Here is a 27,929-nt window from a genome sequence, read left to right on the forward strand (position 1 = left end):
GTATAAAGTCCTCTACTATTACTGTGTTGTCTATTTCTCCCTTCACATCTGTTAATATTTGCTTAATATATATAGGTGATCCAATGTTGGATGCTCATAAACTATTGTTATATCTTCTTGATTGATGGATCCCTTTATCATTATATAATGACTTTCCTTGTCTCTTGTTACCATTTTTGGCTTAAAGTCTATTTTATCTGATAAGTATAGCTACTCACACTTTCTTTTGGCTTCTACTTGCATGGAGGATCTTTTTCCATCCTTTCACTTTGAACCTGTGTGTGTCTTTAAGGCTCAGGTTGATCTCTTGTAGGCAGCAAATAGTTGGGTCTTTTTATCCATCCAGACACTCCATGCCTTTTGCTTGGTGAATTCAATCCATTTACATTGAGTAATTATTGACATATAAGTACTTACAAATGCCATGTTAATTGCTTTCTAGTTGTTTTGTAGTTCCAGTCTTTCTTTTTCCCTCTGTTTCTGTCTACCTTTGCAAATTGGTTATTTTCTGTGGTGGCAGGCTCTGCTTCCCCTTCTTCTCTTATGAATCTGCTCTAGGTTTTTGCTTTGCAGTTACCATGGGGCTTACCAAAAACATCTTATAGATAAAACAGTCCATTTTAAGCTGATAGCAACTTATGTCCAACCGCCTATAAAGGCTCCCCTTTTATATTATTGCTGTCACAATTTACTTCTTTTTATGTTGTGTATTCATTAACAATTTATCACAGCTAGGTTATTTCTACTACTCTTTTCTTTTAACCCTTATACTATAGTTGAGTGCTTAACGCACCATAACTAACATACAGTGACAGTTTTCTAAGTCTATTTTTCACCTTTACTCCTTTCAGCATCTTGCATAGGAGGTCTAGTGATGGTAAACTCTCTCATCTTTTGCCTGTCTGGAAGTCTTTATTTCTCCTTTACATCTGAAGGATAACTTTGCCAGATACAGTATTCTTGGTTGGCAATTTTTCTCTTTCAACACTTTGAAGATGTCATTCCACTTTCTCCTGGCCTATCAACTTTCTGCTGAGAAATCTGATAGCTTAATGGGGGTTCCCTTTTAGGTTATGTTCTTTTTTCCCCTGGCTTCCTTTAAGATTCTTTCTTTATCATTGATTTTTGACAATTTCATTACACTGTGCCTTGGGGAAGGTCTTTTTGCATTGACATAATAAGGTGACTTACTAGTTTCATGAACTTGTACGTCCAAGTCTTTCCCCAGTTTGGGAAAGTTCTCAGCTAATATTTCTTTAAATAAACTTTCTGCCCCCTTCTCCCTCTCTTCTCCTTCTGGAAGCCTGCTTATTCTGATATTTGTCTTTTTTATCCAATCCCATAGCTCATGTACGCTTTCTTCGCTCTTTTAAAAAAATCTCTATTCTTTCATCTCTTCTGTGTTATTTCAAAACTCCTATCTTCCAAGTCACTTATTCTTTCTTCCACATTGTTGGCCCTATTACAGCTGCTCTCTATTGCATTCTTCATCTCATTCATTGAATTCTTCAGCCCCAGAATTCTTTTTTTTTTTTTTATAATTTCATTCTCTTTGGAAAAGAACTCATTTCGTTCATATGTTTTATTCCAGATTTCAATGAATTGCCTTTCTGAGTTTTCTTGTAACTCAAATTTCTTCATAACTATTCTGAATTCTTTATCAGTTTAGATCACGATACTCTGTGCTTTTGAACTTGGTTGCTGGAGAACTGTCATTTTCTTGATTTTTCACATTCCTCATAGTTACGCGCTGGTGCTTTCACATTTGAAATAGCAGACATGTCTTTAACTCTGCTTGTTGCCTTCTGCAAAGGGGTGTTGTGTTCTATGGTATTGTTATTGTGAGGTGTACCTCCTCCACTCTTCTTGCTCTCTCTTGTGGCTAAATTTTAAGCTTTTGCATCTTCTCTGGTTCTTACAATTCACCATGCTGGCTATTGGAAATCTCTCTTTTGCCTTCGAACAGTTGGAGCTATAGCTCAAGTTTGTAGTTTATTCCTTGCCCACCAACCATGGCCTGTTTTCTGAGTGTGCTCACACAGACACACTCAGAAGCCAGCAGCAGAGTCAAGGGAGGTGTGGGTTTAGCATTCAGGGCACTGGGGGTACCCGGGGGCCCAGTAAGGAGCTCCCCAGGGTTGGTATTCCCAGAGGCTCACGGGTGAACTTCCTCCTGAGCACAATCCCTTTGATGCTGTTTGAAATTCTTACCTGCCTCTTTCCCAGTATCCTTCCTCTCCCCAGTCATAGAGCTCTCACCTTAGTACCAGCACTCTGAGTGCTGGTGGAGACAAACGGGTTTCTCTAATTATGTCCTGCCTGGCCAGGACAGCTGGGTTCTCACTCACCACTTCCCTTTTCCTTGCAGGAGAGGCTGCCTTCACCAGATAAATCAGCTCTGTTCAGTGTTTCCCTGGGGTAAAGGGGACAGCACTGAGAAAGTTTCTCTTATCCTCCAAACCTCCACTGTGATCAAACTCATATCTTTTTCTTTTTCTCCAACAATATGTTGGAGTCTCCCTTTGGGAAGGCTAGACTTCTACAAGTTCTGTCTCAGGTGTGAGTAACTGCTCGGGTCAGCATTCACCTGATTTTTGCCTGATGGTGGCAAGAAGGAGTTTCACTGGCTCTGCAGCCCACATGGAGGTTTGTCTGTCTCTTACTGGCTGAGCTGGTGGGCAAGACTCCTCTTGGGTCCCTTGGAGTAAGGTGCTAGGTCCCCAAAGACCCACCAAGGTGCTTTTGTTTGTGTATGGATACCTAATTTGGTGATTAAAAAGGGGGATAAAAAGGAGGGATGTCTTACATTGCCACGAAGCCAGTGTCATGCCCTTCACTCCTGAATTTTTATGATCATCTAATTCAGTGCCCCTTAAATGTTACCTACAAAGTAATCTTGCAGGCATTGGAGAGTGAACGCAAAACCCAGAGGCATCTGGGGGGACAGGAAAGAGAGAGTGCTACGAAGTTAAAATTCCTTTAGAAGTCTTATGATTGTTTTAAACCATTCAAATATTGCATACTACTATATCTATATCTACTTGTATACCTGCCTCATCCAAATCAAATCAAATTGATGCTCTAGAAAAATGTGCTAAAATAATTCTATGGCTTTACATGCTTCAGTTTGAATCTTTTGTCCTCTTAATCCACCCTGCACACCCTAATCTCTTAAGTCATTCTAAAATACTGGCTCTGCTATGACATTCTTCTCCTCAAATCTCCCAAATGATTAGTCACTACCCATTGGATAAGGTCCTGCTTAGAATGGCATCTCCCAGGACAAGCCATATAAAATCTTCCATAATGTGGCCCAAATCTCTCTTTAAAATATAACTCTACTCTATTCCTCAGCCTAAACCCTCTACTCTGGCTTGCCTGGCCTATGCACCATCCCCCAAACACATTCACTCTGTAACTGCCTGGGTCATTCAATACCCTGTACCGGGGATGGTAGGACTTGTGGGAATACTGAAAGAAAGAGATGCAAGTTAGGGATCCTCTTGCCATTTCTCTCCACCTACTTAAATTCAACCCATCTTTCCAGGGCCAAGATAACATTCACCATCTCCATGAAGCCCTCTCTGGTAATTCTAGCCCACACTTTCATCTACCCTGCTCCCCTATTTCAATCCTTCTGAAGAAGAGTACTCACTCCCCTCTGTTTTCTTAGTGACCACTTATACCTTAACTGTGTGCACCCAGGGTTTAGTCTTCACACTCTCCTCAAAGTGTTCCAAGAGCATGTGACTGCCTTGGGGCAAATCCAATGGCCTTTTCCTAATTCTCATCCTGACTTCAGTGTTTGAAAATGCAGACCTTTTCTTGAAATCCTCTCCTCCCTTGTACCTCAAAATACTACACTCTCAAGGTTCTCTTATTTATCTGGCAATTCGTTCTGTCTCCCCTTCCTGCCTCTACTCCTAAGCGGAGGTGTTTTCCATTTTCTGTTCTCTGTCTTCTCATTTCTCTGTCCTATGTCCCTCACAGTTTCAAACAAGGATCCAAATAGGGATTCCTCAGTCTGGATCTCTAGCTCTGACCTATCCTGAACTCTCTGCCTTTCCAATGGCCCAATCAATATCTAGATCTGGGTTAATTATTTTAACACATATTGAACCCTTCTTTCAGTAATCTGTTTTAGTAGAAAGAGAATTCACTCTAAGTCCTTACATCCCTTTCCACCATAGAGAACTGGGCAGAAGAATTAGGAAAAACCAATCTCTAAGAAATCTGAAGGGTCCTTCTCTCCTAGACAAGGTCCTTTGGCCTCTCAAGTCCCAAAGAAATGATCACAATAATTTTACTCCTCCTGCCACTTTTTGATTTCTGCACATAAAAGAAGGTACCCTTTCCCCTTCTCTATGCTGAGGGAGATCACTGTCCAGCCTCCCAAGTTTCCTAGCCCTGAACAGCTTTATTTCTGTCTCCAGCGAGTGTTGTACCCCAGCCTGTGGTTAACTTCCTAATCCTTCCCCTCAGCACCCAACCTGAGCTCTTGTTAGCATTCTAACGGTGTGTCTGATTTCTCTCCCACAGGTCTGACATTTTGGTGAGATATTCCCTTACAAAGGTGGGGTGAGTCAGGTAAACAATGAAATGACCTTCATGCCAATACTTTAACATGCACGCAGAGACGGACATTTATCAAAATACTTGCACATTCATTATCCTAATTAGAGTCTCATGAGTAGGTGGAACAAATATTACTTAGAAATTAGAAATGAGAAAACAGGCAGAAGGATGGCAAGGGACTGCCTCGAAGTCACATAAGTAGGTAACTGATGACAGAATTCAGAATCCAACCAGCTCTTCCAACTCCTTATCTAGTGCTTTTTAACCCACATGATGCCTGTCCTAAGTGTCCTCTCTTCTCTTATTCCAGCCCTAACCATTCTTTGCTTTGCTTCTTACCTTTCATTTTCCCAGCCAGCTCATATATTTTTCTTGGCTCAGCAGATCGTGTTTCCAGAGCTGTGAATAAACCACCTCGGCCCCAGCGGCCAGAATCATCTGAGAGAAGAAAAAGAAAATTTTTGTCTATGGGAGGAAAAGTCCAGTCCACGATTTAAAAAAATAATGGTACACCAAATAGACTTGCAGAAGAATGATTTTTCAAAGGGAAGAAAAAACTATCTAATCTCCTAGGAATATCACAGGTTGGACTTCTCAAATATGTTTAGGTTTTCTGGAATATACCTGGCCATCATAACAGGAAAGCATTAAAAAAAGGTGTGTTCTGAAAGAGCAAAATCTCTGTGGTACTCCTGTAATTCCTGGGACATGACTGAGGAAGGATGGACGGAAGATATAACAGAGAGAGCTGAAGCACTGGTAATACAACCGCACACAACTTTCATTGTAAAGATGAAGAACAGGAAAGGTTAATGATGTATTCAAGTTGGCACTATCATAGCTGGTGAGCACCTTTTATTTCTGCTCATTCATTCAATCATTCTACAAATATTTGTTAGCATGTATTACTTGTCAGGCACTGTTCTCAGCACTAGGGTAATAGCAGACGACAAAAAGAAAAAAATCCCATGAAGCTTATTTTCTAGTGTAATGAGATAGTCAAATAAACAAATACATACATAATATGTCAGGTGGTGATACGTGTAATAAAGTAAAATAAGGTAGGAAAGGGATAGAGAATAATAGAGGCATCTGTTTTATTTGAGGCAATCAGGGGAGACCTCTCTGAGACACAGACATTTGAACAATGCTTGATGTGGCTGTCAGGGAAAGAGGGTTCCAGGCAGAGGTGGTAAAAAGTGCAAAGGTCATGAGGGTGGAACATGACTGGAATTTTGCTTTTTCTCAGCGAATTCATTTATCTTATAGATGTTGCCTCCTTTCACCCTCTTAAAAACCTTGTGCAGAGAATAGGGCAGTGTTACCCCATTATACAGATAATGAAGTTGAGGTACAGGGAGGCTGGGTTACTCAGTCGGGTCAACAAGGGAGCCAAGGGTCAAACCCAAGTCTCCGAATTCTAAAGTCTACCTTTCTTAGGCTGCACTGCGCCCATCAATCACCCCTATGTCAGCGTTCTGCCACATCCTCCCCAGTTTTTGGCATCATAAAAATTAAGGAACCCACCCCAGGCCTGTACCACTTCTCCTACCTACGCAGTGCACGATGACAGCATCCTCTGCCCCAGCTTGTGGGTGGGTGACGTCACCACTAACATAGTTGATGGAGGTCGAGTCTGGGTCTTCATAATCCAGATGGACAGGGCTCTCATCTTCCCCATCCTCTAGGTCCTCTGGTTCGCTATCCTTGGAAGGCAGGCAGAAGGAGTGGTAACTGTTGGACTCCCACCAGGCCATCCTTCAACAGGCCAGAGAGAAAAGGAAATTAACCAGGCCTATCCCAATGTCCCTTGGAGCACATTTTGTACTGCTATTCACAAACAGTGTCAAGTGGAAATGCAATCAGAAGCTCACTTTGATTTGAGGTTTTCTGCCTATTTGTAAACAAACAAGTCCCATTGATTAGCTTAAATGCCACCTGACGTTACTTCAGTAATGAGCAGCCATCGGATGTCCCTGTTTTTAAGAATGTTACTAAAAGGTACTGTTCAAGTAAACCACTCTTTGTCAGACAGCTACAATAAAATCTTAAAATTTTCTTGCTTCAACTGAATGCATCTTCTCTGCCTTAGGCACTCAGGACTTTTCACTTAAGTAGACTGACTGCTAAGGTTAAAGTTTAATCTTTAGAAAAGTATTCTATTACCAGTAGGAACTACTAGCTTTATAGAAGTTTTCTGGAATTTTAAAGTGATGTTCAACTGTGGACTCAGTATACAAGAACGATTCCTTTATCAATTATGACCCTCATTTTTATTAACAATACAATCAATTAACACTTTTTTGATCACACATACTTTTTCTTATGTTCCTCTTCTTCCTTTTTCCTTTTCTTCTCCTCCATTAGTCTCTTTCTGTTGGCTGCTGCTTCTTGTCTTCTCTTCCTCCTGTCCTCCAGCTCTTCTGGGCTCAGAATCCGCTTCCTCTTGGTAGAGCCCTCCACAAGGCCTGGGATGAGAACCTGTAGGAAGAATAAGCTCTATAATCAGGAAGGTTGGGGACAGCCAGTTCCTTCATGAGTTTCATTTGTTCCTAAACACAATCTGTATGGAAGCAACATGCTGAATATTTCATAAAACACTGCATCTCCAAGACACCTTGCATGGTAGGAAGTGGTGGCAAGACATTTCAATTTACTGTTCATATTATGTATCTCATATGCATGGTGACTAGGATATTGTGCTCTAAAATCAAGCAAAGCACTGACGTGCTTGGTACACAATATGCCATTTTAATTAATTTCATTAGAAAAAAGGTACTTCAGAAAACTAACATTTTTTTAATTGAAAGTATGCCCAGCAGGATGCCATTTTAGGTTTAACCATTTTTAATGGAAATCCTCCTACAATGTATTACATAATTCTTTCTTAAACAGAATATTTCAACATGATGATTATCTTAATGACAGCTGGAATTTAACAAGCACATACTAAGTGCCAAATACTGTGGCTATTACATATTGTTTATGACTGCCATCTGCTTGCGTGCTATAGGGTTACAATTATTAGCAGCAAAGTATGGTATTTTGGTGATAATACAGTGATCTCTTCAGGATGTCCTAGATTGACACGGCTGCTTTCAAGTGCATTAAATGGTAAAATACTCTTCCCTTGTTAACATTTTTTCTGCCAACCTTTTACATAGTTTTTATACTATGTATAAAAAGTACAGTGAATTATATATACATTTCAACAAATACTTACATACTTATTTCTTAATAAATCACTCCAGAATCATTTTTGGTTCTCTTAGGATGAGAGTTTGGAAAAATTTATTCTTTTACATAAATCAATAGTTCTTACACTGCCTTTATTTCGAAGTAACCGGCCCTCTTGACTAGTTTCCTCCAGAAGGGTTTTCTGAAGAGTTACCAGTTGCTTAAATGATTGTCTATCTTCTTTACTAGGCTCCTTAGAATAATCTTTACCTTCAAATAAGTACATATGGTTTTCTAAGAACATAAAACACAAAAGAGAAATGTTAGATACTAAAGAAAAATGGATTAATTCTATTCAAAGCAATAACCAGGGCAAACAGCCTGTATTCCACATGGGCTAAGACTATCTTGTGAAGAAGGTGTTGCATTTCTGATCCCACTGACACTGATGGGTTTGGGATCCACATGGGGATCTCACACATTTACTTTTCAAAGGACAGAGCACGGCTAAAGCCTTTTCGGTCCCTCTCTAAACCGTCTGGGAGTCTCTGCTGGATATTCCACCCTGTGGAGTCTTGGATCACTCATTCATTGCACACTATCCCTCAGTATAAATCTCACTGACAGTAAGATCACCTAGTTAAAGGTAACTGAGAACATACTTCTTTATTCCAAACACACTTTTAATACTCGACTCTTTCCCTGCTTCTCTGTAATATTAAAGGAACAAGCGGCAAATCTGAGAAAATGAGAATCACAAAAATAATCCCTTAGATTTACAATATTTTTTACAGATCTCATGAAGCATCTTCATGAGCCTCACCACAATCCTAATATAACTAACCCCACTTAAGAAAGAGAAAACTGAGGCTCAAACAGGGATTAAGGGACTCTCCAATGCTCACGAGTAATAAATGAAGAAGGCAGGATTTTATGACTTTAAGGCCCGTGTGCTCTTTTCAGTATATTACTGTATATAGAAGGAGGGAGAGATAACAGGCCAGCAAATAATGATTACAGTAATGACAATAGTGTAACCTTGTAAAGCATTTTCTGCTATTAGAGTACTTTCAAGTCTATTATCACATTTGATTTTTGCAACTATTTAAAAAGCAAAGCAGACAATAACAGCACCATTTTACAGATGAGGACACAAAGGCTCAAAAAAGTTGAGTGATCTGCCAAGATCATGAATCACTGCTAAAGAGAAACCGTGACAAGCTGATACTAGCAAGCACAGAGAGGTGAGAGAACGATTCTGAAGTGAAGCATATTTAATAGCAGGTTAACAAAAAATATATTTTCACAACATTATGAGATCAGCTATAAGTATGTTTTCTCTAGAGAGAACGAAAGCAAACATTTTCATTCTCAAGAGATCAACTGCTTCACACTTGTACCCAAATCCAACCAGCTGTAATTCTAATTAGCATTTGCTAATTAAATCAGCAGGGGGCTTTCAATGACGTGTTCTATCAACAAGTGGAAAAAAATAAAGAACCGAGAAGTGTCAAATATGATCAACATATGTAGCTTCATATTGCATGCAATCCTCAACTTACAAACATAAAGAAACCCTGGCATTCAAGATAAAGCAACTCTGTTTTTTATTTAATTTTGATTGGGGCTACTTTAATTACCAGTCTTTCACATTTACTTTTACTCTTTTTAATTGTGCTCCCTGTCATCACTCTGCAGTCAAGGGGAGGTTGGAGACCACACACCTAGACCCTCATCGGCATCCCACCAGAGGTACCATCTACCACAGAGTGAACATAGGTTCTCACGGATCAAAGACAAAATTCCAAGTTTTAATACAACTGGAAAATCTCTTCCGGCAGCTGGACTGCCTGAAAAAATATATTTCTCAGTTAGTCAAACTGCCAAAAAAATTCTAATTATCTTTCTGGAAAACAGTGAAATTTTTTTCTAGTAAATGCTACAAAAATAGGCTGAAGTTAATTTAGATGAGTGCTGAAATGGGTGCAAGCTTCAGCATTTACTGTAATCAAAATGTCACCACTAAATGGTAATACAGGGATTTTAAAAAGATATATGAGGGTCCAGCCCTGTGGCCAAGTGGTTAAATTTCCATGCGCTCCACTTCGGCAGCCTGGGTTTGCTGGTTTGGAGCCCAGGTGCAGACCTACTCCACTCCTCAGCCTTGTTGTGGAGGCATCCCACATACAAAGTCGAGGAAGATTAGCACAGATGTTATAGCTCAGGGCTAATCCTCCTCAAGTGGAAAGAAGAGGAGGATTGGCAACAGATGTCAGCTCAGGGAGGATCTTCCTCACACACACACACACAAAAATGATATAGGAGGCAACAGTGGATGAAAAGTTCAACACTTTAGAAAATGGAAAGTGGCTGGACGAATGATAACAGATTAAGAACAGTGGAAGCAAAACACAGGTGCCTAGTCAAAGGGTGATTATGAGAATAGAGACTCTAAAATCCTCCAAAAGCTTAGGACTTACAAGGACAAGGTACCACACAGTGGGGGAATGAGAGAAATTCTGCACACCAAATAACGGGAGTGCCATGAACACTTGACTCATGTTGTCTCTTCAATTTAGGCAAACAGGGTTATTCCAACCCCTACCCTACTTCTGCCAAGAATGATATTAAAGGATTCATCTCTGGAGAAACTGAGTGGCCCAGTAAAAAGACTTCAAATATACAGACATCTGGGAAGACCCGCTCAATGTGAAAGCCAGCTCACCAACCAGCAATGCTGCAATAAGGACCAAGAGCCCACGTACCTGCTCAGGACAAGCAGCCCATCAGCTTTGGCACATCACTGGCGCACATGAACAGACAGCCAGAGGACACAAAATAGTCCAGGAAAACTACCAACAAGAACAAGAGATTCTAAAACAAATCTGGAAAAAGGAAGCAGCAGCAGCAATAGGAGGAAAGAGAGTCAACACCAGGAACACAGGAATACTTTTTAAAAAGATATAATAAATATCCACCCTGGAATACTTTTTAAAAGCTATAAAAATATGCTCAGAAAGGACATTATATCCCTGAAATGAGGACAGGATACAATTAAAAAGCAGAAAACAAGAAAGAGTACTGGAATAATAAACACAGGATACTAATATTAAAAAATCTAAAATACGAGAAAAGCCAAAGAGCAGTGTCCTGTAGAATAATGCCAGGTGCCTAAATTCCAAACTTTTTGCATATTCTGTAAAAAATATACAGATCAACAAGGATAACAATTCCAACATCATCAATTTGGTTCACAGACAAGGATGCCCACTGTTACCACTCTTCTTTAGCATAGTGTTGGAAGTCCTAGCCAGAGCAATCAGGCAAGAAAAAGATAAAAGGGATCCAAATTGGAAAAGAAGAAGTGAAACTGTCTATTTGCAGATGACATGATTTTATATATATAGAAAACCATAAAGAATCCACTAAAAAACTTTTAGAAATAATAAATGAATGCAGTCAAGTTGCAGGATACAAAATCAACATACAAAAAAGAGGTTGCGTTTCTATATACTAACAATGAAGTAGCAGAAAGAGAAATTAAGAATACAATCCCACTTACAACTGCCAAGAAAAAGAATAAAATACCTAGGAATAAACTTAACCAAGGAGGCAAAAGATCTGTTCACCGAAAACTATAAAACATTGTTGAAAGAAACTGAAGAAGAAACAAAGAAACGGAATGGTATTCTGTGCTCTTGGATTGGAAGAATCAACGTAGTGAAAATGTCCATACTTCCTAAAGCAATCTATAGAGTCAATGCAATCCCTATCAAAGTTCCAACAACGTTTTTCACAGAAATAAAACAAAGAATCCTAAAATTTATATGGAACAACAAAAGACCCCGAATAGCCAAAGGAATCCTGAGGAAAAAACAAAGCTGGAGGTATCACACTCCCTGATTTCAAAACATACTACAAAGCCATAGTAACCAAAACAGCATGGTACTGGCACAAAAACAGATGCATAGATCAATGGAACAGAATCGAGAGCCCAGAAATAAACCCACACATATATGGACAGCTAATTTTCGACAAGGGAGCCAAGTCTTCAATAAGCGTTGCTGAGAAAACCCGACAGCCACATTCAAAAGAATGAAAGTAGACCATCATCTTACACTGTGCACAAAAATCAACTCAAAATGGGTTAAAGACTTGAATGTAAGACCTGACACCATGAAATGCAGCAAGCTCTCTGACATCGGTCTTAGCAGCATATTTTCAAGTACCATGTCTGACCGGGCAAGGGAAACAAAATAAAAAATAAGCAAATGGGACTACATCAAACGAAAAAGCTTCTGCACAGCAAAGGAAACCATCAACAAAATGAAAAGACAACCTAACAATTGGGAGAAGATATTTGCAAACCATATATCAGATAAGGGGTTAATATCCAAAGCACACAAAGAACTCATATGTCTGAACAACACAAAAACCAACAACCCAATTAAAAAATGGGCAAAAGATCTGAATAGAGATTTCTCCAAAGAAGATATATGGATGGCCAACAGGTACATGAAAACATGTTCAACATCAATACTATCAGGGAAATGCAAATCAAAACTACAATGAGATATCACCTCACTCCAGTCAGAATGGCTATAATTAACAAGACAGGAAACAACAGGTGTTGGAGAGGACGCGTGGAGAAGGGAACCCTGGTACACTGCTGGTGGGAGTATAAACTGGTGCAGCCACTATGGAAAACAGTATGGAGTTTCCTCAGAAAATTAAGAATAGAACTACCATATGATCCAGCCATTCCACTGCTGGGTATTTATCCAAAGAACTAGAAACACAAATGCATAAAGATACATACACCCCTATGTTCATTACAGCAATATTCACAATAACCAAGACTTGGAAGCAACCTAGGTGCCCATAAGGGACAAATGGATAAAGAAGATGTGGTATACATACACAATAGAATACTACTCAGCCATAAGAAAGGACAAAATCCACCCATTTGTGACAATATGGATGGACCTTGAGGGTATTATGCTAAGTGAAATAAATCAGAGGGAGAAAGTCAAATACCATATGATCTCACTCATAAGTATAAGATAAAAACAACAACAAACAAACACATAACAAGAGAGATTGGATTGATGGTTACCAGAGGGGAAGGGGGGAGAAAGAGGGGGAAAGGGGTGTTTCGGCACATATGTGTGGTGATGGATTAATTAGTCTTTGGGTGTGAACATGATGTAATCTACACAGTTCGAAATATATTATGATGTACATCTAAAAGTTATATAACGTTATAATCCAACATTACTGCCATAAAAACAAAAATAAAAATTAAAAAAAAAAAGAAAGAAAAACAAATTTGGTACAAAGTTCAGCTACAAGGGAAATGTCAGACGATTTCCAGTCAGTCTAGGAAGAGTTCTTGGACCAAGTAAGTCTTAACTAAACAGTGTGCCCAAATGAGAATAGGGCTGGGTAGGAAAAAGATGTCCCAGGCAATAGTATCCAAGACCTTCCCTGGGGACCTGTCTCACTGATGTTTTAGCTTGGGGCGGCTATGCCATTTGCTCTACTCTTACTCTCAACTTACTTCCTTCCTCTTGTTCTCTGCTTCCTTCTTCTGCTGTAGGCAAGGCATCAGAGACCCACTGACCATCTTTTGTTTCTCCCAGGATAGACTCCAGGTCTATATCATCCATGGTGCTCCCCTCAGAGGACAGCAGTTTATCCAAACCAAATTTGAGTATCTCACTCAACTTGATTGGAGAAAACAAAAGTCCAGTTAGTTCTCATGAAATCAAACATTGGAATATCAGTGATTTGCTAGGTAATGACACCAGGCACATTTGTTCCCTGATGGTCAGGTTTTCTTCTCTCTCCACGGCAGATGATACCAACAGGGCCGTTTAGTAGTTGGATGATGGGTAAACAGAGAGGTGATAAATATTGATCAGAGACGTTGATTTTGGTAACTCTCATTAACAAAAAAAAATTTATTAGCCTCCAACTTTTTTTGAAGTTTAACAGTAATTTCTTACATTATCTATAGCATTTCTCACAGTCTTTTTCATAGGCATTCCCAGAGGCAACATGAGAAGTCAGAGACCCAGTCAGCTACTCTCTCACCTCTCCTACTGCCAAACTTCTTGGAAAGGGAAGGCTACACAGGGTGCTTCACCTCCACCATTAACTGACTTCTATCCTTTGGCAATTTGGTTGCCTACCACAGTGCTCTATGGAAATCACCTTTGCAAAGACCAGTAACAACTCCTGATCGCTAGACCTGAAGGCCATTTCTCAATTCTACTCCTCCTGGATATTTCTCCGGCAGTGCCCTGTCCTATTTCTCTTCCCTTCTCTCTCTCCAATCCTTAGCCTGTTCCTGAGGCCTGTAGGAACCATCCAGAAAGTTCAGATCATTTTCCTGGCTTTAGTTTCCTACTTCCAACTTTGCACCTCCCTGAGCACTAACCCTGAGATTCTGAACCAAGCTGGATTCACATCTCGGCTCCTGATTCATATCTTGTCCTTTTAGGCTGGGTCAATTATCGCTAGATGGTCTACTTTGTGAGCCAAATACTAGGGAGAACATAGCCCACTGGCTGTTTGAGAGGGCTCTGTTGGACTTCTTGCTCAGCTCAAGGTTACTGGAAGGTTACATTCTGGCTATGACATCTGACTTATCTATTCCCCATCCAGACTATAGGAGTTATCTCTTTGGTTGCCAAAAACAAGGGTAACAACCCAAAGCCCTTGTCTCAGAAGAAAGCAGTTTGTTTGGTTCTATTTGCAAAATAAAAAGAATCCAGTAATGAAAGACATGGTTACGGTTTGGTAAATCTCAGAGGTATAGGATCCTGAAAGAGAGAAGCAGGTTCATTATCCTGCAGGGAGAACACAGTTGAAACAGGGAGAAGCAGACGCAGATGCAGGGAACATTTACGGAATGTTTACTGTGTGTTTTGTTATCTGAAGGCTTCTTTCCAATTTTTTGGTGAATCTGATCCCTGGGGCAAAGTGGAAGAACCTGGGGTATGTTATAATTTGGGTTCTAATTTTAACCCAAAGGCCCTATAGAATACCCTAATCACCTCTTCCAGAAGAGAGCTTTCTCGGAAGTCTTCCAAGCCAGCCTTTGTTTCCTACCCAATTTTCCCTTCTTCAAGCAATTAACTCTAGATCTTTCAACCATTTTTCCTATGGCATAATTTTGAATTCCTGATCTCATTCACTCTCCTCTGAGTATGAAGATCACTGATCAAAGGATCTGGGGTTAAGGTGGAGGTACGGGATTAATCATCATTTATTATGCTGAGTTCTTTATTTTATCTAATTCTTTTAACGGTCCTCTGAGGTAACTTGTGGTATCCTCATTTTTAGAAAAGCAAACAGAGAGTGGGTCTGAGAGGTTAAGATACCTGCTCAAAGCTACACCGCCAAAAAGTGAAAAAGCGTGGATTTGAATTCAAGTCAGAGGGATCCAAAGCTCCCTCTTGTTATTCTATATTCTGTTGCTTTTTTGTATCCTAATCACTTTTAACCCCTTGCTTGCATGCAGTAGGTCCTATGGCAGGTATATCTGGCAAGGGAACAAATGTGTAGCTGGGGAGAGTGGGTGGCTAATGCTGGTTCTTTTTATTTACTTTCTAATCAACAGAGAGCATAGACTATAAATCATGACATATTCTAAAGTGAAGAACAACCACATTACCTGCAGGTCCGCGTCAGCTGCGGGTTTCTGGGCACCCAGAGTGAAATGGCCTCCTTCTATGATCGTGTTGGTGAGCTGCAGTTTTGAGGCTGCTTTCCTGCAGACTATTTCTTCCACGGTGTCTCGGCCAATCAGCCGAATGACTTTCACAGACCTGTGCAGAGGTCAAAGGAAGAGTGGTGTGCTATAAGGTCTGCAAAGATGGGCACAAGCATGCAAGGCTGCTATACCTAAAAGGACACAAACCCGAAAATGCCACGTTCAGGTACCACTAAAGGGAGATTGTAGTATGTGGACCTGCGCATTTGTCAGAGGGGTCTGGCTCAACTTCTCACTGAACCTTTCCAAAAGTCAAGGAAGGGATGATGAAGCGGCCATAATTGAAATTCTTCTCTGTGGCAGAGGAAAATCTCAGGAAGATCTAACCTATCCTCAGGTCCAAGAGTTAAGACCTATCTTTTTAGCTTAGCTCCATAACCACATAACTATTTTCTAACTGAATTAGACCTTAACTCAGGAAGAATAAGTTAAATAACATCTGAAGCTTCCTTCCAATCCTTTCACAATCTGATTTTCTTCTTTTTAACACAGCAAGTCTGAAATGAGAATGTGCCCTTCTCAGCACTACTCTAGGAGTCAGCAGCAAAGCTGGGCTAAAACCTAGTGGTCTCTCGCCCTCCAGTTCAGGACCGTCACCAGGACCACATTCTTCACCTTCCTCCCCAACCCAGAAGCGCTGAGGAGCCAAGGAAGTGGAATAGTGCTGATGCTTAAATCTCTCACTTGTTCTGGCCAATTCGGTGAGCCCTGGCAGCTGCTTGCAAGTCATTCTGAGGATTGAAATCACTGTCAACAAAAATAACGGTATCTGCTGCCGTTAAGTTCATGCCAACTCCACCTGAAAACAAGGCAAAAAGGAGTGTGATAAGCAGCACTTGGACTAGGGACTAGAAAACATAGACGCAAGGTTATGGTGGTCAGACTGCTAACTGGTATCAGTCAAACAAGTGGCTTCGTCCTTCAAAGTGCTACCTGAGAAAATTTCACTACCGAGAGTAAGAACGAGGGGAGCAGGGGTATGTAGCAAAAGCGGATACTTAAGTTAGTGCCAGGAAGCCATTTTAAATCTCTTCTGTTTAAAAATCTTGACTGGATTTTGTTTAGAATAGTCTGTGGAAAAGCACACGTGCTCTTTCAGAAAACAGTTTTAAATATGAGAGAGGTCTTCTGCTGTGGACACTTGAGAGAAGAGCTCTTAACATGCACTGCAAGTTACAACTAGGCAGCAAGATCCTTGACACACATTAATGAGATGAGGAGATGCCATTCATTACTCTCCTAAGCAGAGCCGGAAACTACCTCCCTCTGATGGGAGAAAACTTTGTCTTTTCTGTACTTGTTGCCACATTAATCAAAGAGAAGGTAACAAAACCAAGCAGAGTACAAGAACACTCCATGGGATAACTTTCTGGTCTTTCTTCAGCGCTGCAGGAAAAGGGCTGAGGAGGCTCCCTGGACTAGGGGAATTAATTAAGAGAACCATGAAGGCAAATTACAGCCTTCTCTTTGATTAATGTGGAAACAAGTACAAGACAACTCCCTCTTGCCAGGGTCGTTACAGCTCATTGAAGAAACAAGCAGGCCTGAAAGGGCTTGTTCCGAGAGCCCAAGTTAAAGACGAACTTTTGAAACTGGCTACTGACGCTAACCTGGATCTCAAGACAAGTCAGACGGGAATATTCTAATTAAAGTCTTCATATAAAATTAAAGCTGGAATAAAGAGATAATAAAGACTGATTACTGAGAGGTGCTAAATTATACCTTATAATAACGCCAGCTACTCTTGTGCTATGCTTACTACTTACCAGGCACTATTCAAAGCACTTTACATATATTAATTCTTTTAATCCTCACAACAGCTGTATGAGTAATTAGCATTATTATCCTTATTTTATAGATGTTGAATTGGAAGCACAGAGAAGTTAAGGGACTTATCAGAGGTTGCACAGCTAGAAGGAGCCAGGATTGCGTCCCATGGTCTGACTCCAGAGTCCATGTTTCTACTCTCTATACCATAACACCTCTCAGGCATTTATTTCATTAAAGCGTATTTCATAAAAATTATCTTCTTCTTGGGTTGCTGTTGCCTAAGTTCAGGCCTTCTTTAAGCAGTGATATTTTATAAATAAGCTACCTCCATGCTTGTTTGGGACATTCATGAGCTATCACTGCCACCTGGTGGCAACATGACAATCATAGAAATATTTGAAAGTTGGAGGGAAACCTGTTAAATAAATGATAATTTTTCAAATCTACAGCTAAAAAGTGATAGCAAACGTGACAACTGGTGTTTGGAAAAGGCTCATGTCCAGGACTGCTTCAGCTCCTGAAAGACTGCTCTGTTTTGACTGATTCTGAGTACTCCAAGGAGATTAGTTGGAAAGCAGAGATTCCTAATTTCAGATGTTTCAAACATAATGCTGCTCTCTGAATGTGAAGGTGATGAAATCAGTAAAGCATAAATAGAGCTGTTTTTCCAACACTAATGACGTGTTTCCCCTGATCCTTCCAGTTTCTCCTGGGACAACTGATGACATGAAAAAAATGGCTGTGATTCAGAGTGCGGTCTATGATCTTAGAAGTGAGACCAAATGAATCTGACCATATCTCTGTAATACACAGATAAGACACACACAGCCAAAACAATCTCCTTATGGTCAAGGACTACATCTAACCCTTCTTTTATATACCCTTCGAGTACTAAGCACTTAAAAAATGCTTTCCAAATAATACTGAACTCTCTTTTTATAAAGATATTGATCTCTCTTTAATACAGGACACACATCCCTTTAGTGTTCCAGCATCTATTCCATCAAGATTTAGGTCCACAAAAAATAAGATAATGAAACTAAGATTCTATAAGTTCAAAACTAATTTAAGGTTGCTCCATGACATAAGAATAATTTCACCTCCAAGAACTGATTTCAAATTATTTAAGAGTATACGAAAGCACTCTGTAACTGGTAAAGCACTACAAACATCATATGATATTTACGACTTCAGTCATATATAGACAATGTCATCAATAATCATAAAAAGCTGGCAATTTCATTATAATCACTTTTTTTTGTTTTTAACTAGAGTTCTATTAAGCTTTTACAACACTATTCCCAAGCTACTAGTGGAGGAAGGATAACCTAGCAGACAGGTTGTTATCTCATTTCCCAAATTCATAGTTGGGAAGGAGAGCTGCCTCCACTGAACGTGAATAAAACTTTTTACAAAACTCTAGAAATCTTTCAGGACAATCCTAGGTCAAAGTTCAACGCAGATTAGAATTACTTTCCCAAAACCCCAGGTTTCAGCCTTACTTCTTTGATGAGATGACAACTTAAGATAAGTTGGACAGAAAAGACCACCACATTAGAAGTCCAGTACCTTGATAAACTTGCGTCAACTACCTCAATTCCCCTTTTTTATACTCCCCAGTATGACCTCACCTTTCAGAGAATTAAGGAAAAACACACTAACGGTTGAGAGGTAAAAAAGTACTGCATCACCCCTTATTTGTCTGTTTTTGTCAAGTGTCCACATGGCCTACCTGCCCTAGTACTGAGGAGAAAAATAAAAATGGGCTTCTGTCCAAAGTTCTTAATGGCCAGGTGTCTCTCTTCTCCTCTCACAGAACCATCCACACGCTCATAGCTGTAGCCTTCACAGAGGAAGAAAACAGGGAAATATTAACCCTTTTCAAGTACTCTTTGGAGAATAAGACATTGTCAGCTCAAAATCAAATGCTAATTTTGTCCCTTTTCATATACAGGCATGCTCCTAATTTAGGGAAATCTCATGGGAAAAATCTAAATTTACAGGACATTTCATTGTTTTACAAAAGACCTACCATCATCTACGCCTCTGGGTTTTTTAAGTACCTGCAGTTGATGTATTTGGCATTCATAGAGTCAATATTCAATTCTGACTAGCCCAAGCAACCCTGAAGTACACTATGGACCACACTGTATGGTAGTTTCCACTTTTGGAAACTTCCAGTTGCTAAGACACAATTCTTACGTATGCAAGCAGTAAGACAAGTACTTGGGAGCTAGTGAGGGAGCCTGTCGGATGGCCCAGCAGCACCTTTCAATGAAGCTTCAGGGTTTTCCACCCATCACCACAGACACATGTCCGAAAGGGGAATTATATGCTGAAGCCATGTTCGTGAATCTGCAGATTCCTCAATATGCCAGTGGTATTTCCTGCAAGTGTCCAATGGAACAGGCACACTGTAGTACTTGAGGGGCATCAAGTGATTCTGAGAGACCCACTCTGGATTCATTTTTTAAACAGTAAGTTCTGGAGCTCATACCTCTTCACCACTGATCTCAGCGTCAACCAATGTCACAGCCTTTTCCCATCACCCCAAATAAATCTTACTAAACATTAAACAGAGTGCCCAGGTAATAGCTTAGACTCAATATTGTCTATATAGAAAAAATTTCCTTTGCTTTTCTCTTGGTTGATATGTGAGATTTCTCTAATTTCAATGTTCACCTTTTCAATTGATCCTGAACAAGTACTCAACAGTTGAGCTAAATGTTGCAAGACACTGAAAGCTCTTGTCACTGAAACTCTGTTTACTATACGTTTTCAAACATTCAACATTTCTGCAGCACACATTTTCTCCAGAATCCATAATTTTAAATGAATCACTGATGAGAATGTGTGTGCCTATTTCTGCCCATGTGTCTCTATCCTGCTGTCAACCCTTGCGTCACACACCTCTCTCGTTACTTTCATTCTTTTTTTGGTTCTGAATAATGTTCTTTCACTGCTTTCCTCTGTAACATCCCCCACATCTCAGATTACTCTCCATGGACCTACTGGACTGTTAAGTCTAAAAAACGCTTGGGCAATATAGTGACCAAGGGATGTCACCTCTATAATCCATATAGTCTTGGAGAATATCCAACATCTGGGTCATTTGGGAGAAAAGTAGAACTCGATGGCTCCTGGCAAGAAAAAGAAAAGGAAAAACTGCCAACGCCAGGAGTATTTCAGGTGAATTTCCCTCAGGTGAAACTTACCAACGAATACAAGTTTATAAGTAAATGAAATACAAAACAGAAATATAAATATCATAATCACTTGTGAAGACTTCCTCAGAAATGCTAAATGCTTTATATAAGGATATATAGCCATATACATCCTAGCACATGTAGCTGTACCCTTCAGAGCAGTAGTTCTCAAACTTGAGTGGGGGTATTCCTAGGAGCAGGTGTCACTGCATCAGTGGGTACAGAAAGCCCTAGGATAACCAAGGTACCTCTTTCTGGAATATCAATTTACTAAATAAAAAGAAATACACACTTTTATTTTAACAGCAAAATAAACAAAGATATGTGAAGAATAAAACGCAAAATTCAAACGCACAAAAAAACCGAAAACTGGAAACCCTGAAGAGCTTGTAGTTAGCCATCTACAGCTGTTCTGTGTTGGGGGTGTAACGTCATTATCCTCTTGTTGACAGCTATATTGGTTGAAAAGTCTGAGAAGCATCACTTTAGAGAAGCAAGGGGCAGGTGGCATACCATATACCATAGGATACATGAAAAAACTTATGTATAGGGAGAGGAGAGAAGAAAGGTGGAGGCAAAACGGATTAAGTCAAGAATAAAGTCAAGCTTAGAGCCCCATGTTATCAGTCATTATTTTAAGTTTCCACAAACAAAGAAGTATGGCACTGTCAAAACAATACTCTCCTTAGGAAAACTAATTTAATCTGAGCTTGCAACGGGCGTAAGAGGAAAAATTATGAAGAACTCCTTCAAGACTCTAATCCCAAAAGGGTGGAAAAGGCATTGAACTGGAAGTTGAGGACCTCAATTCTAATCCTATCTCTGTCATTTGCTGCCTGTGTGACTTCTAGACAAGTCACATGACCTCTCTGGGCCTGTTTCATCACCTGTGAAATGAAAAGGTCAGACAGAAGATATTTATGGGTCCTTCTCCATTTCTAACACACTTATAGCAGATTTATCAGAACCAATAAAATATAGGAAGACATGCAATTATTTGACTTGCACATTCCTAATGTTGGGCGGTTTTGCCAAATAAGAGGGTTTGGGTTGGTTAAGGTGCTCTTGGGGCAGTTGTCCCAAAGGGGCAACTCTGAAGTCCTTGGGAAGCTGAGGTTTGTCTAGACTCCTCTTTCCCTCTGGGGACTAAGAGGATCAGGTACAGGTGGGACACCAGGTCGCTGAATGCATAGCTGAAACTTTAGAGTCTCCAGAAGTGACCTGGTCTTCTGATGCCCAACTCAGCCTCTGGGAAAGAGTCCCCCTGGTCTCCCTGAGTCAATCAAACCCCACAGATTAACAAAAGTGAATATTTACTAAGCCCTCATTATGTGCCAATTCAATGCAAGGTACCAGCAGGCAATCAAAAAATAAATGCTTGATGTTATCTGTGGTCCTTATGGAACTAAACAATATAGCTGGAGTGTTACAGTTAACACACACCAATTAACCAGAGAGCAGATTAAGGTCGTGCGTTGCCAAGTGCTGGATTAGGATCCCAAGTGCTGCAGGAACTCAGGAAAGTAAAGAAAGATTATAGAGGAGCTCGGGTAGGGTAGGATAGAATGGGGTGGAGAGTGTAGTTGCAGAGGCAGAACCTGAACCAGGGTCTTGAGAAAAGGAAAACTGAAATTAGTCTCAAGAAATCAATAAGTTGCTCATTATTCTGGTTCTAATAGTCACCAACTCAAGAGCAGAAAATGTAAACCTACCACCTACCTGGAATACAGGAATGCCAGCAGCTTATCCAGCAGGTGAAGTTTCCCACTGGCCTCAATCAGGTGGTCTCCAATTTCAAAAGGCTCTGGTTCCACACCTGGAAAAGAAAGAACCCAGTCCCAACAAGATGTCCCCAGTCAAGGTAGGTTCCCTGAATGGAGAAGCCAACGGCTTGGTTACAGAAAGAGGCCAAGTTCCTAACTGATAATGGGCCCAAGTTTCATCTCTCTTTGAGGCATTTTATAATTATTTGTTTGCAGGATGATCTCAGTGCTGCTTCACATCAATCACAGAGCCTGGCACACTCAATATGCCTAGTAAATGCTTATCCAAGGGACAAACTCACTCTTTAGGAAACTGAGGCACAGGAAGATGCTAAAGACCAAAGAAAACCAAAATTGAAATCTTAAGGCTCTCACTCCAGAAAACAAATCAAGAAATAGACTTAGATGTATAAACTAGTAATTATCAAGGAATAAGCTGGCAGTTAGAACAACCTGGAGAGTTTCTTCCAAAATCCACATGTTTCCAACACACTGCTTCCTGAAAAAAAAGGATCTAGAGGAGTGATGTCAGCATCATGGTGGAGGGAGCTCTTCCCTTAGACTCTCCCCACTAAGACACAATGAAAATGACATTCATAAACCAACAGAGGACATACATAACACAATAGATGTCTGAGAGATCCAGGCAGCCATATGTCTGAAGGTGGAAGTGCTGGAACCTGCAGGAGGTAGTGGAAGGAGGTAAGGGGATCTCCTCTCCCTCCCCAAATGGCACTGATCTAAGGTGTGGGACCACGTGCAGCTCTGCGAGGAGAGTGGGGAAAGGGCAGCCCTCAGAGGGAATGCCTTCATTCTTGGAGCCGCCTCCCAGCCCATGGGAAAGCTCCACACCAAGGAGGATAAGCAATTATAGGAGCGTCTTCAACAAGCCGGGCAGCCCAGGAAGGCAGACAGTGAGTGTAGAGTGGGAGTGCCAGTTGGATCATGTAAGTGAAAGAAAGTGCCCCTCCCTCCCCCTACGCGGCACACCAGCTCGGCCAGTCGGCCAGAGCAAGGGACCCCTGCCAGAGCACCTGTATGCATATGTGTGTAAAGCAGCAGTGGCCAGTGGGCAAATGCAGATTGGCCCTGTCAGCACACCTTCCAAAGGACAGGTACAGCTGCCAGGGATCACGGTGGGCTCAGAATATGCAGCTCCTGCTCCCCACCCCAGCGGCAGCAGGTGAAATCTGGCAAGGAGATACTACCACTATGCGATGGCAAAAATCCACGCCATCAAATAGTATGAAGAGACATATTAACACTCCAGACCAGAAGGAAAATGACAAGCACCCAGAAATCAATCCTGAAGGCGCAGAAATTTACAATCAATATGACAGAGAATTCAAAATAGCTACCATAAAAAAAAATCAACGAATTACAAGAGAACTCAGAAAGACAGTTCAATGAAGTCAGGAATAAAATACTGATCAGAGGGAATTCTTAACAAAAGAGACTGAAACTATAAAAAAAATCCAATCAGAAATGCTGGAGATGAAAAACACAATGAATGATATAAAGACAAATTTGGTGTCCTTAAATAACAGAGCTGATACTATGGGAGACAACATTAGCAATTTAGAAGAGAGAAATATAGAAATGCTTCCGGTGGAGGAGGAGAGAAAACTAAGACTAAAGAAAAAATGAAGCAATGGTCCGGGAAGTATCCAATTCAATTAGGAAATGCAACACAAGGATTATAGTATTCCAGAGGGAGAAGAGAGGGAAAACAGAGCAGAGAGCTTGTTCAAAGAAATGATAACTGAGAACTTCCTAAACCTGGGGAAGGAGCTGGAATCACAAAGAAATGAAGCTAATAGAACGCCTAACCACATCAATGTAAAAAGACCTCTCCAAGGCATATATTAGTAAAACTGGCAAAAGTCAATGACAAAGAAAAAATATTAAGGGCAGCAAGGCAGAAGAAAATAACCTGCAAAGGAATTCCATCAGGCTTTCAGCAGATTTCTTAGCAGAAACATTACAGGCTAGGAGATAGTGGAACGAGATATTCAAAATTCTGAAAGACAAAAACTTCCAGCTAAGAATACTCTATCCAGCAAAAATATCCTTCAGATAACATGGAGAAATAAAAACTTTCCCAGATAAACAAAAGCTGAGGGAGTTGATTGCTACAAGAACCCCCAAAGAGGAAATGATGAAAAAGGCCCACACACCTGAAAAAAAAGAGTTTACAAAGCCTTGAGCAAAGAGATACATAGGCAGACAAAATCAGAAAATTGCAGTTCTCTACCGGAACAGGTTAGCAAACACTTAATTATAACGTTAGCGATAAAGGGAAAGAAAACATCAAAAATAACGATAAGCACTTCCTTTTAACCACAAACTTACAACACAAAATGGAGTAAGTTGTGACAAGAAGAACTTACATGAGGAAGAAAGAGGAAAGGAATGGAAACTGCTTACACTAAGGAAATAAGAGGGTATCAGAAAATGGGTATCTCATCTACGAGATCTTTTATATAAACCTCATGGTAACCACTAAAAAAAAATCAGAACAGAGACACAAATGATAACGAGAAAACTGAGAAAACCATCACAGAGAAACACCAAACTGAACTGGCAGTCAGAAATACATGAGACCAAAAACAAGGGAAATACAGAACAACTGGAAAATAAGTGATAAAATGGCACCATTAAGCCCTCATATATCAATAATCACTCTAAATGTAAATGGATTGAATTCTCCAATCAAAAGACACAGAGCGAATGGATGCATTAAAAAACAAGACCCAACAATATGCTGCCTCCAAGAAACACACCTCAGCTCTAAAGACAAACACAGGCTCAGAGTGAATGGATGGAAAACAATACTCCAAGGTAATGGCAAACAAAAGAAAGCAGGTGTTGCCATACTTATATCAGACAAAGCAGACTTCAAGATAAAAGGCAATGAGAGACAAGGAAGGGCAGTATATAATGATAAAAAGGACACTCCACCAAGAGGACATAACATTTATGAATATATATACACCTAACACAGGAGCACCAAAGTACATAAAGCAACTAGTAACAGACCTAAAATGAGATATTAACAGCAACACAATAATAGTAGGGGAGCTTAACACCCCACTTACATCAACAGATAGATCATCCAGACAGAAAGTCAACAAGGAAATAGTGGAATTAAATGAAAAACTAGACCAGATGGACTTAGTAGGTATATATATAGAACACTCCATCCAAAAACAGCAGAATACACATTTTTCTCAAGTGCACATGGAACATCCTCAAAGATTATATCAACCTTATACCTATTAGAATGGCTATAATTACCAAGACAAAAAACAACAAATGTTGGAGAGGATGTAACGAAAAGGGAACCCTCATATACTGCTGGTGGGAATGCAAACTGGTGTAGCCACTATGGAAAACAGTAAGGGAGATTTCTCAAAAAATTAAAAATAGAAATACTTATATGACCCAGGTATCTCATTACTGGGTATTTAGCCAAAGATCTTGAAATCAACAACTCAAAGAGACTTATGTACCCCTATGTTCATTGCAGCATTATTCACAATAGCCAAGACAGGGAAGCAATCTAAGTGCCCCCTGACTGATGAATGGATAAAGAAGATGTGGTATATACATATATACACAACGGAATACTACTCAGCCATAAGAAAAGACAAAATCATCCCATTTGCAACAACATGGATTGACCTAGAGGATATTATGTTAAGCGAAATAAGTAGACATAGAAAGACAAACACCATACAATTTTACTCATATGTGGAAGATAAACAAACACATGGACAAAGAACAAACTAGTGGTTACCAGAGACAAAGGAGGTTGGGGGGTAGGCATAAGGGGTAAAGGGGCATATGTATTGGTGACTGACAAATAATAATGTACAACTGAAATTTCACAATATTATAAACTATTATGACCTCAATAAGAAAAAAGTTCTTATATGCACCTAATTAAGATTCTGTGACATTTTTAAAAACAATTTATAGTGCTATTTGGCAAAGACTCCCTGAAAATGACTATGGCAAACCCTCTGCATTATTCCTACCCATACTAGGGCTCGCAGAGACACAGAAGTTCTAGAATTGTCCCAAAGGCTACCAGTCAGAGGGAATCAAAAAAATAGTTTGAATGAAAATGAAAACACTACATATCAAAATATGTAGAAGGCAGCTAAGACAGCAGTTGGAGGGAAAGTTACAGACATCTGTAAGATGAAGATAAAGCAGCAAAGGAGGCTGAGAAGGAGTCAGTGTAAGGCAGGTGGAGAAGCAAGAGAAAGAGCTGTCCCAGAAGCCAAAGGAAAAAAGTGTTTTAAGAAAGAAGTGGCCAACTGTGTCAAAGGATTTGAGAAGTTAATTAAAATGTGAACTGACAACCACTGGTTGGGCAACATGGAGATGACTGGTGAACTAGGAATGGTGATGAAAGGTTGACTGAGTGGGTTCAAGATAAATGGACATCTAATCATAGACAAACGATCTAATAAATCCAGATTATGAGATATCTCATAAAACAACTGGCCTTGATTCTTCAAGATTGTCAATTTTCATGAAAGATTAAAAAAAAGGCAAAAAGGAAAAAGCTGAGGAATGTTTCTAGATTATAGGAGAATAAAGAGACATAACACATGCAATGCAGGATCTGTGAGTGGATCTTCGGTTTAAAAAGAAAAAAAAAAAAAACAAAGCCATAAGGGACATTAAGGGGACAACTGAAGAAATTTGAATATGAACAATACATTAGATAACATCAATATTAAAAAATTTACACGAGAAAATGGGAGGAAAATAGACAGTAAATATAGGCAATTCTTTTGAACAAGTGTGCTATGATGCCGGCCACAGAAATGTTAGCGAAAAGTAACATGAGGAAAAAGGGCATCGCCTCACCATCAAACAAGTAAGGGTGATCCACACACTTTCGAAGCTGAGACAAGACATTCTGAAGTTTAACTTTCTTTGCTGTCTCATTTTCAAATGCATCTGAAATTTAAAAAAAGAAAAAGAGAGAGAGAGATGGACTTTTGAACAACAACAACAAAAATTCTAAGTTTCCATAAATAACCTTTCTCATTTCAGTAATATATCTTTCAAAGCTATATTAACCTCCCAAATTTCACTGAATTGCATTAAGAATTAATAGCACACTCATACAAAGTTTTCTTAACCATCACTTCGTTTTAAAGAAGCCTAACTATAAAATGGAACTCAGGAGTACTTTGTTACTCTTTCTCAAATTCTAAATTTCCTTCTTTAATTGCTCTTGTGGAGCCAAAGGACAAAATAATGCAAATCGAGAAACGTTTCACTCCTTTCTCTCCCTTCCCACAACCTAATTCTTCCCACTGAATTTGACTCAACAAAAAAGCTTTGCAGTGTGTACATATCTCACCAAGTGGGAAGACGAAAGGCATGACTGAGATGCCTAAAAGTGTTTCCTTAACTACAGGCAATAAAAATACCAGGTGGGTGGGAGGGATTCCACAAGTGCAAAAAACAATAAAGTCTGAGTGATAGTAACAATATTCTGCCACAGTTTCAATGACTTGAACATTATTTAGAATACAAAATCCCATCCCGTATTCTTGCTATATAAAGAGAGTATGATTATGAAATATTTCCCTCCAGGAAAATCACATCCTCACTGAGTTTCTAAACAGACAA

The 27,929-nt window shown here is 39.9% G+C and overlaps 1 protein-coding gene across 4 annotated transcripts in view; it reads right to left on the minus strand.

Annotated features, from left to right (window-relative positions):
• The window catches only part of CHD1L (chromodomain helicase DNA binding protein 1 like), a 62,778-nt gene that overhangs the window by 10,674 nt on the left and 24,175 nt on the right, over positions 1–27,929 (minus strand). For 3 of the 4 annotated variants that reach the window (XM_046682976.1, XM_046682975.1, XM_046682977.1), the window contains 11 exons: positions 27,156–27,248; positions 22,228–22,324; positions 20,369–20,442; positions 19,035–19,145; positions 16,217–16,331; positions 15,434–15,587; positions 13,313–13,478; positions 7,898–8,046; positions 6,893–7,056; positions 6,128–6,333; positions 4,915–5,013 (listed from right to left, as the gene is read on the minus strand). In XM_046682976.1, the coding sequence (XP_046538932.1) occupies positions 4,915–5,013; positions 6,128–6,333; positions 6,893–7,056; positions 7,898–8,046; positions 13,313–13,478; positions 15,434–15,587; positions 16,217–16,331; positions 19,035–19,145; positions 20,369–20,442; positions 22,228–22,324; positions 27,156–27,248 (1,428 nt within the window). Of the gene's footprint in view, positions 1–1,855; positions 2,414–4,914; positions 5,014–6,127; positions 6,334–6,892; positions 7,057–7,897; positions 8,047–13,312; positions 13,479–15,433; positions 15,588–16,216; positions 16,332–19,034; positions 19,146–20,368; positions 20,443–22,227; positions 22,325–27,155; positions 27,249–27,929 lie in introns of those variants that run through there. The other variant, XM_046682978.1, reaches the window with a different exon arrangement.

Source organism: Equus quagga, chromosome 13 (genome assembly GCF_021613505.1).
Source record: "Equus quagga isolate Etosha38 chromosome 13, UCLA_HA_Equagga_1.0, whole genome shotgun sequence".
Taxonomy (NCBI): domain Eukaryota; kingdom Metazoa; phylum Chordata; class Mammalia; order Perissodactyla; family Equidae; genus Equus; species Equus quagga.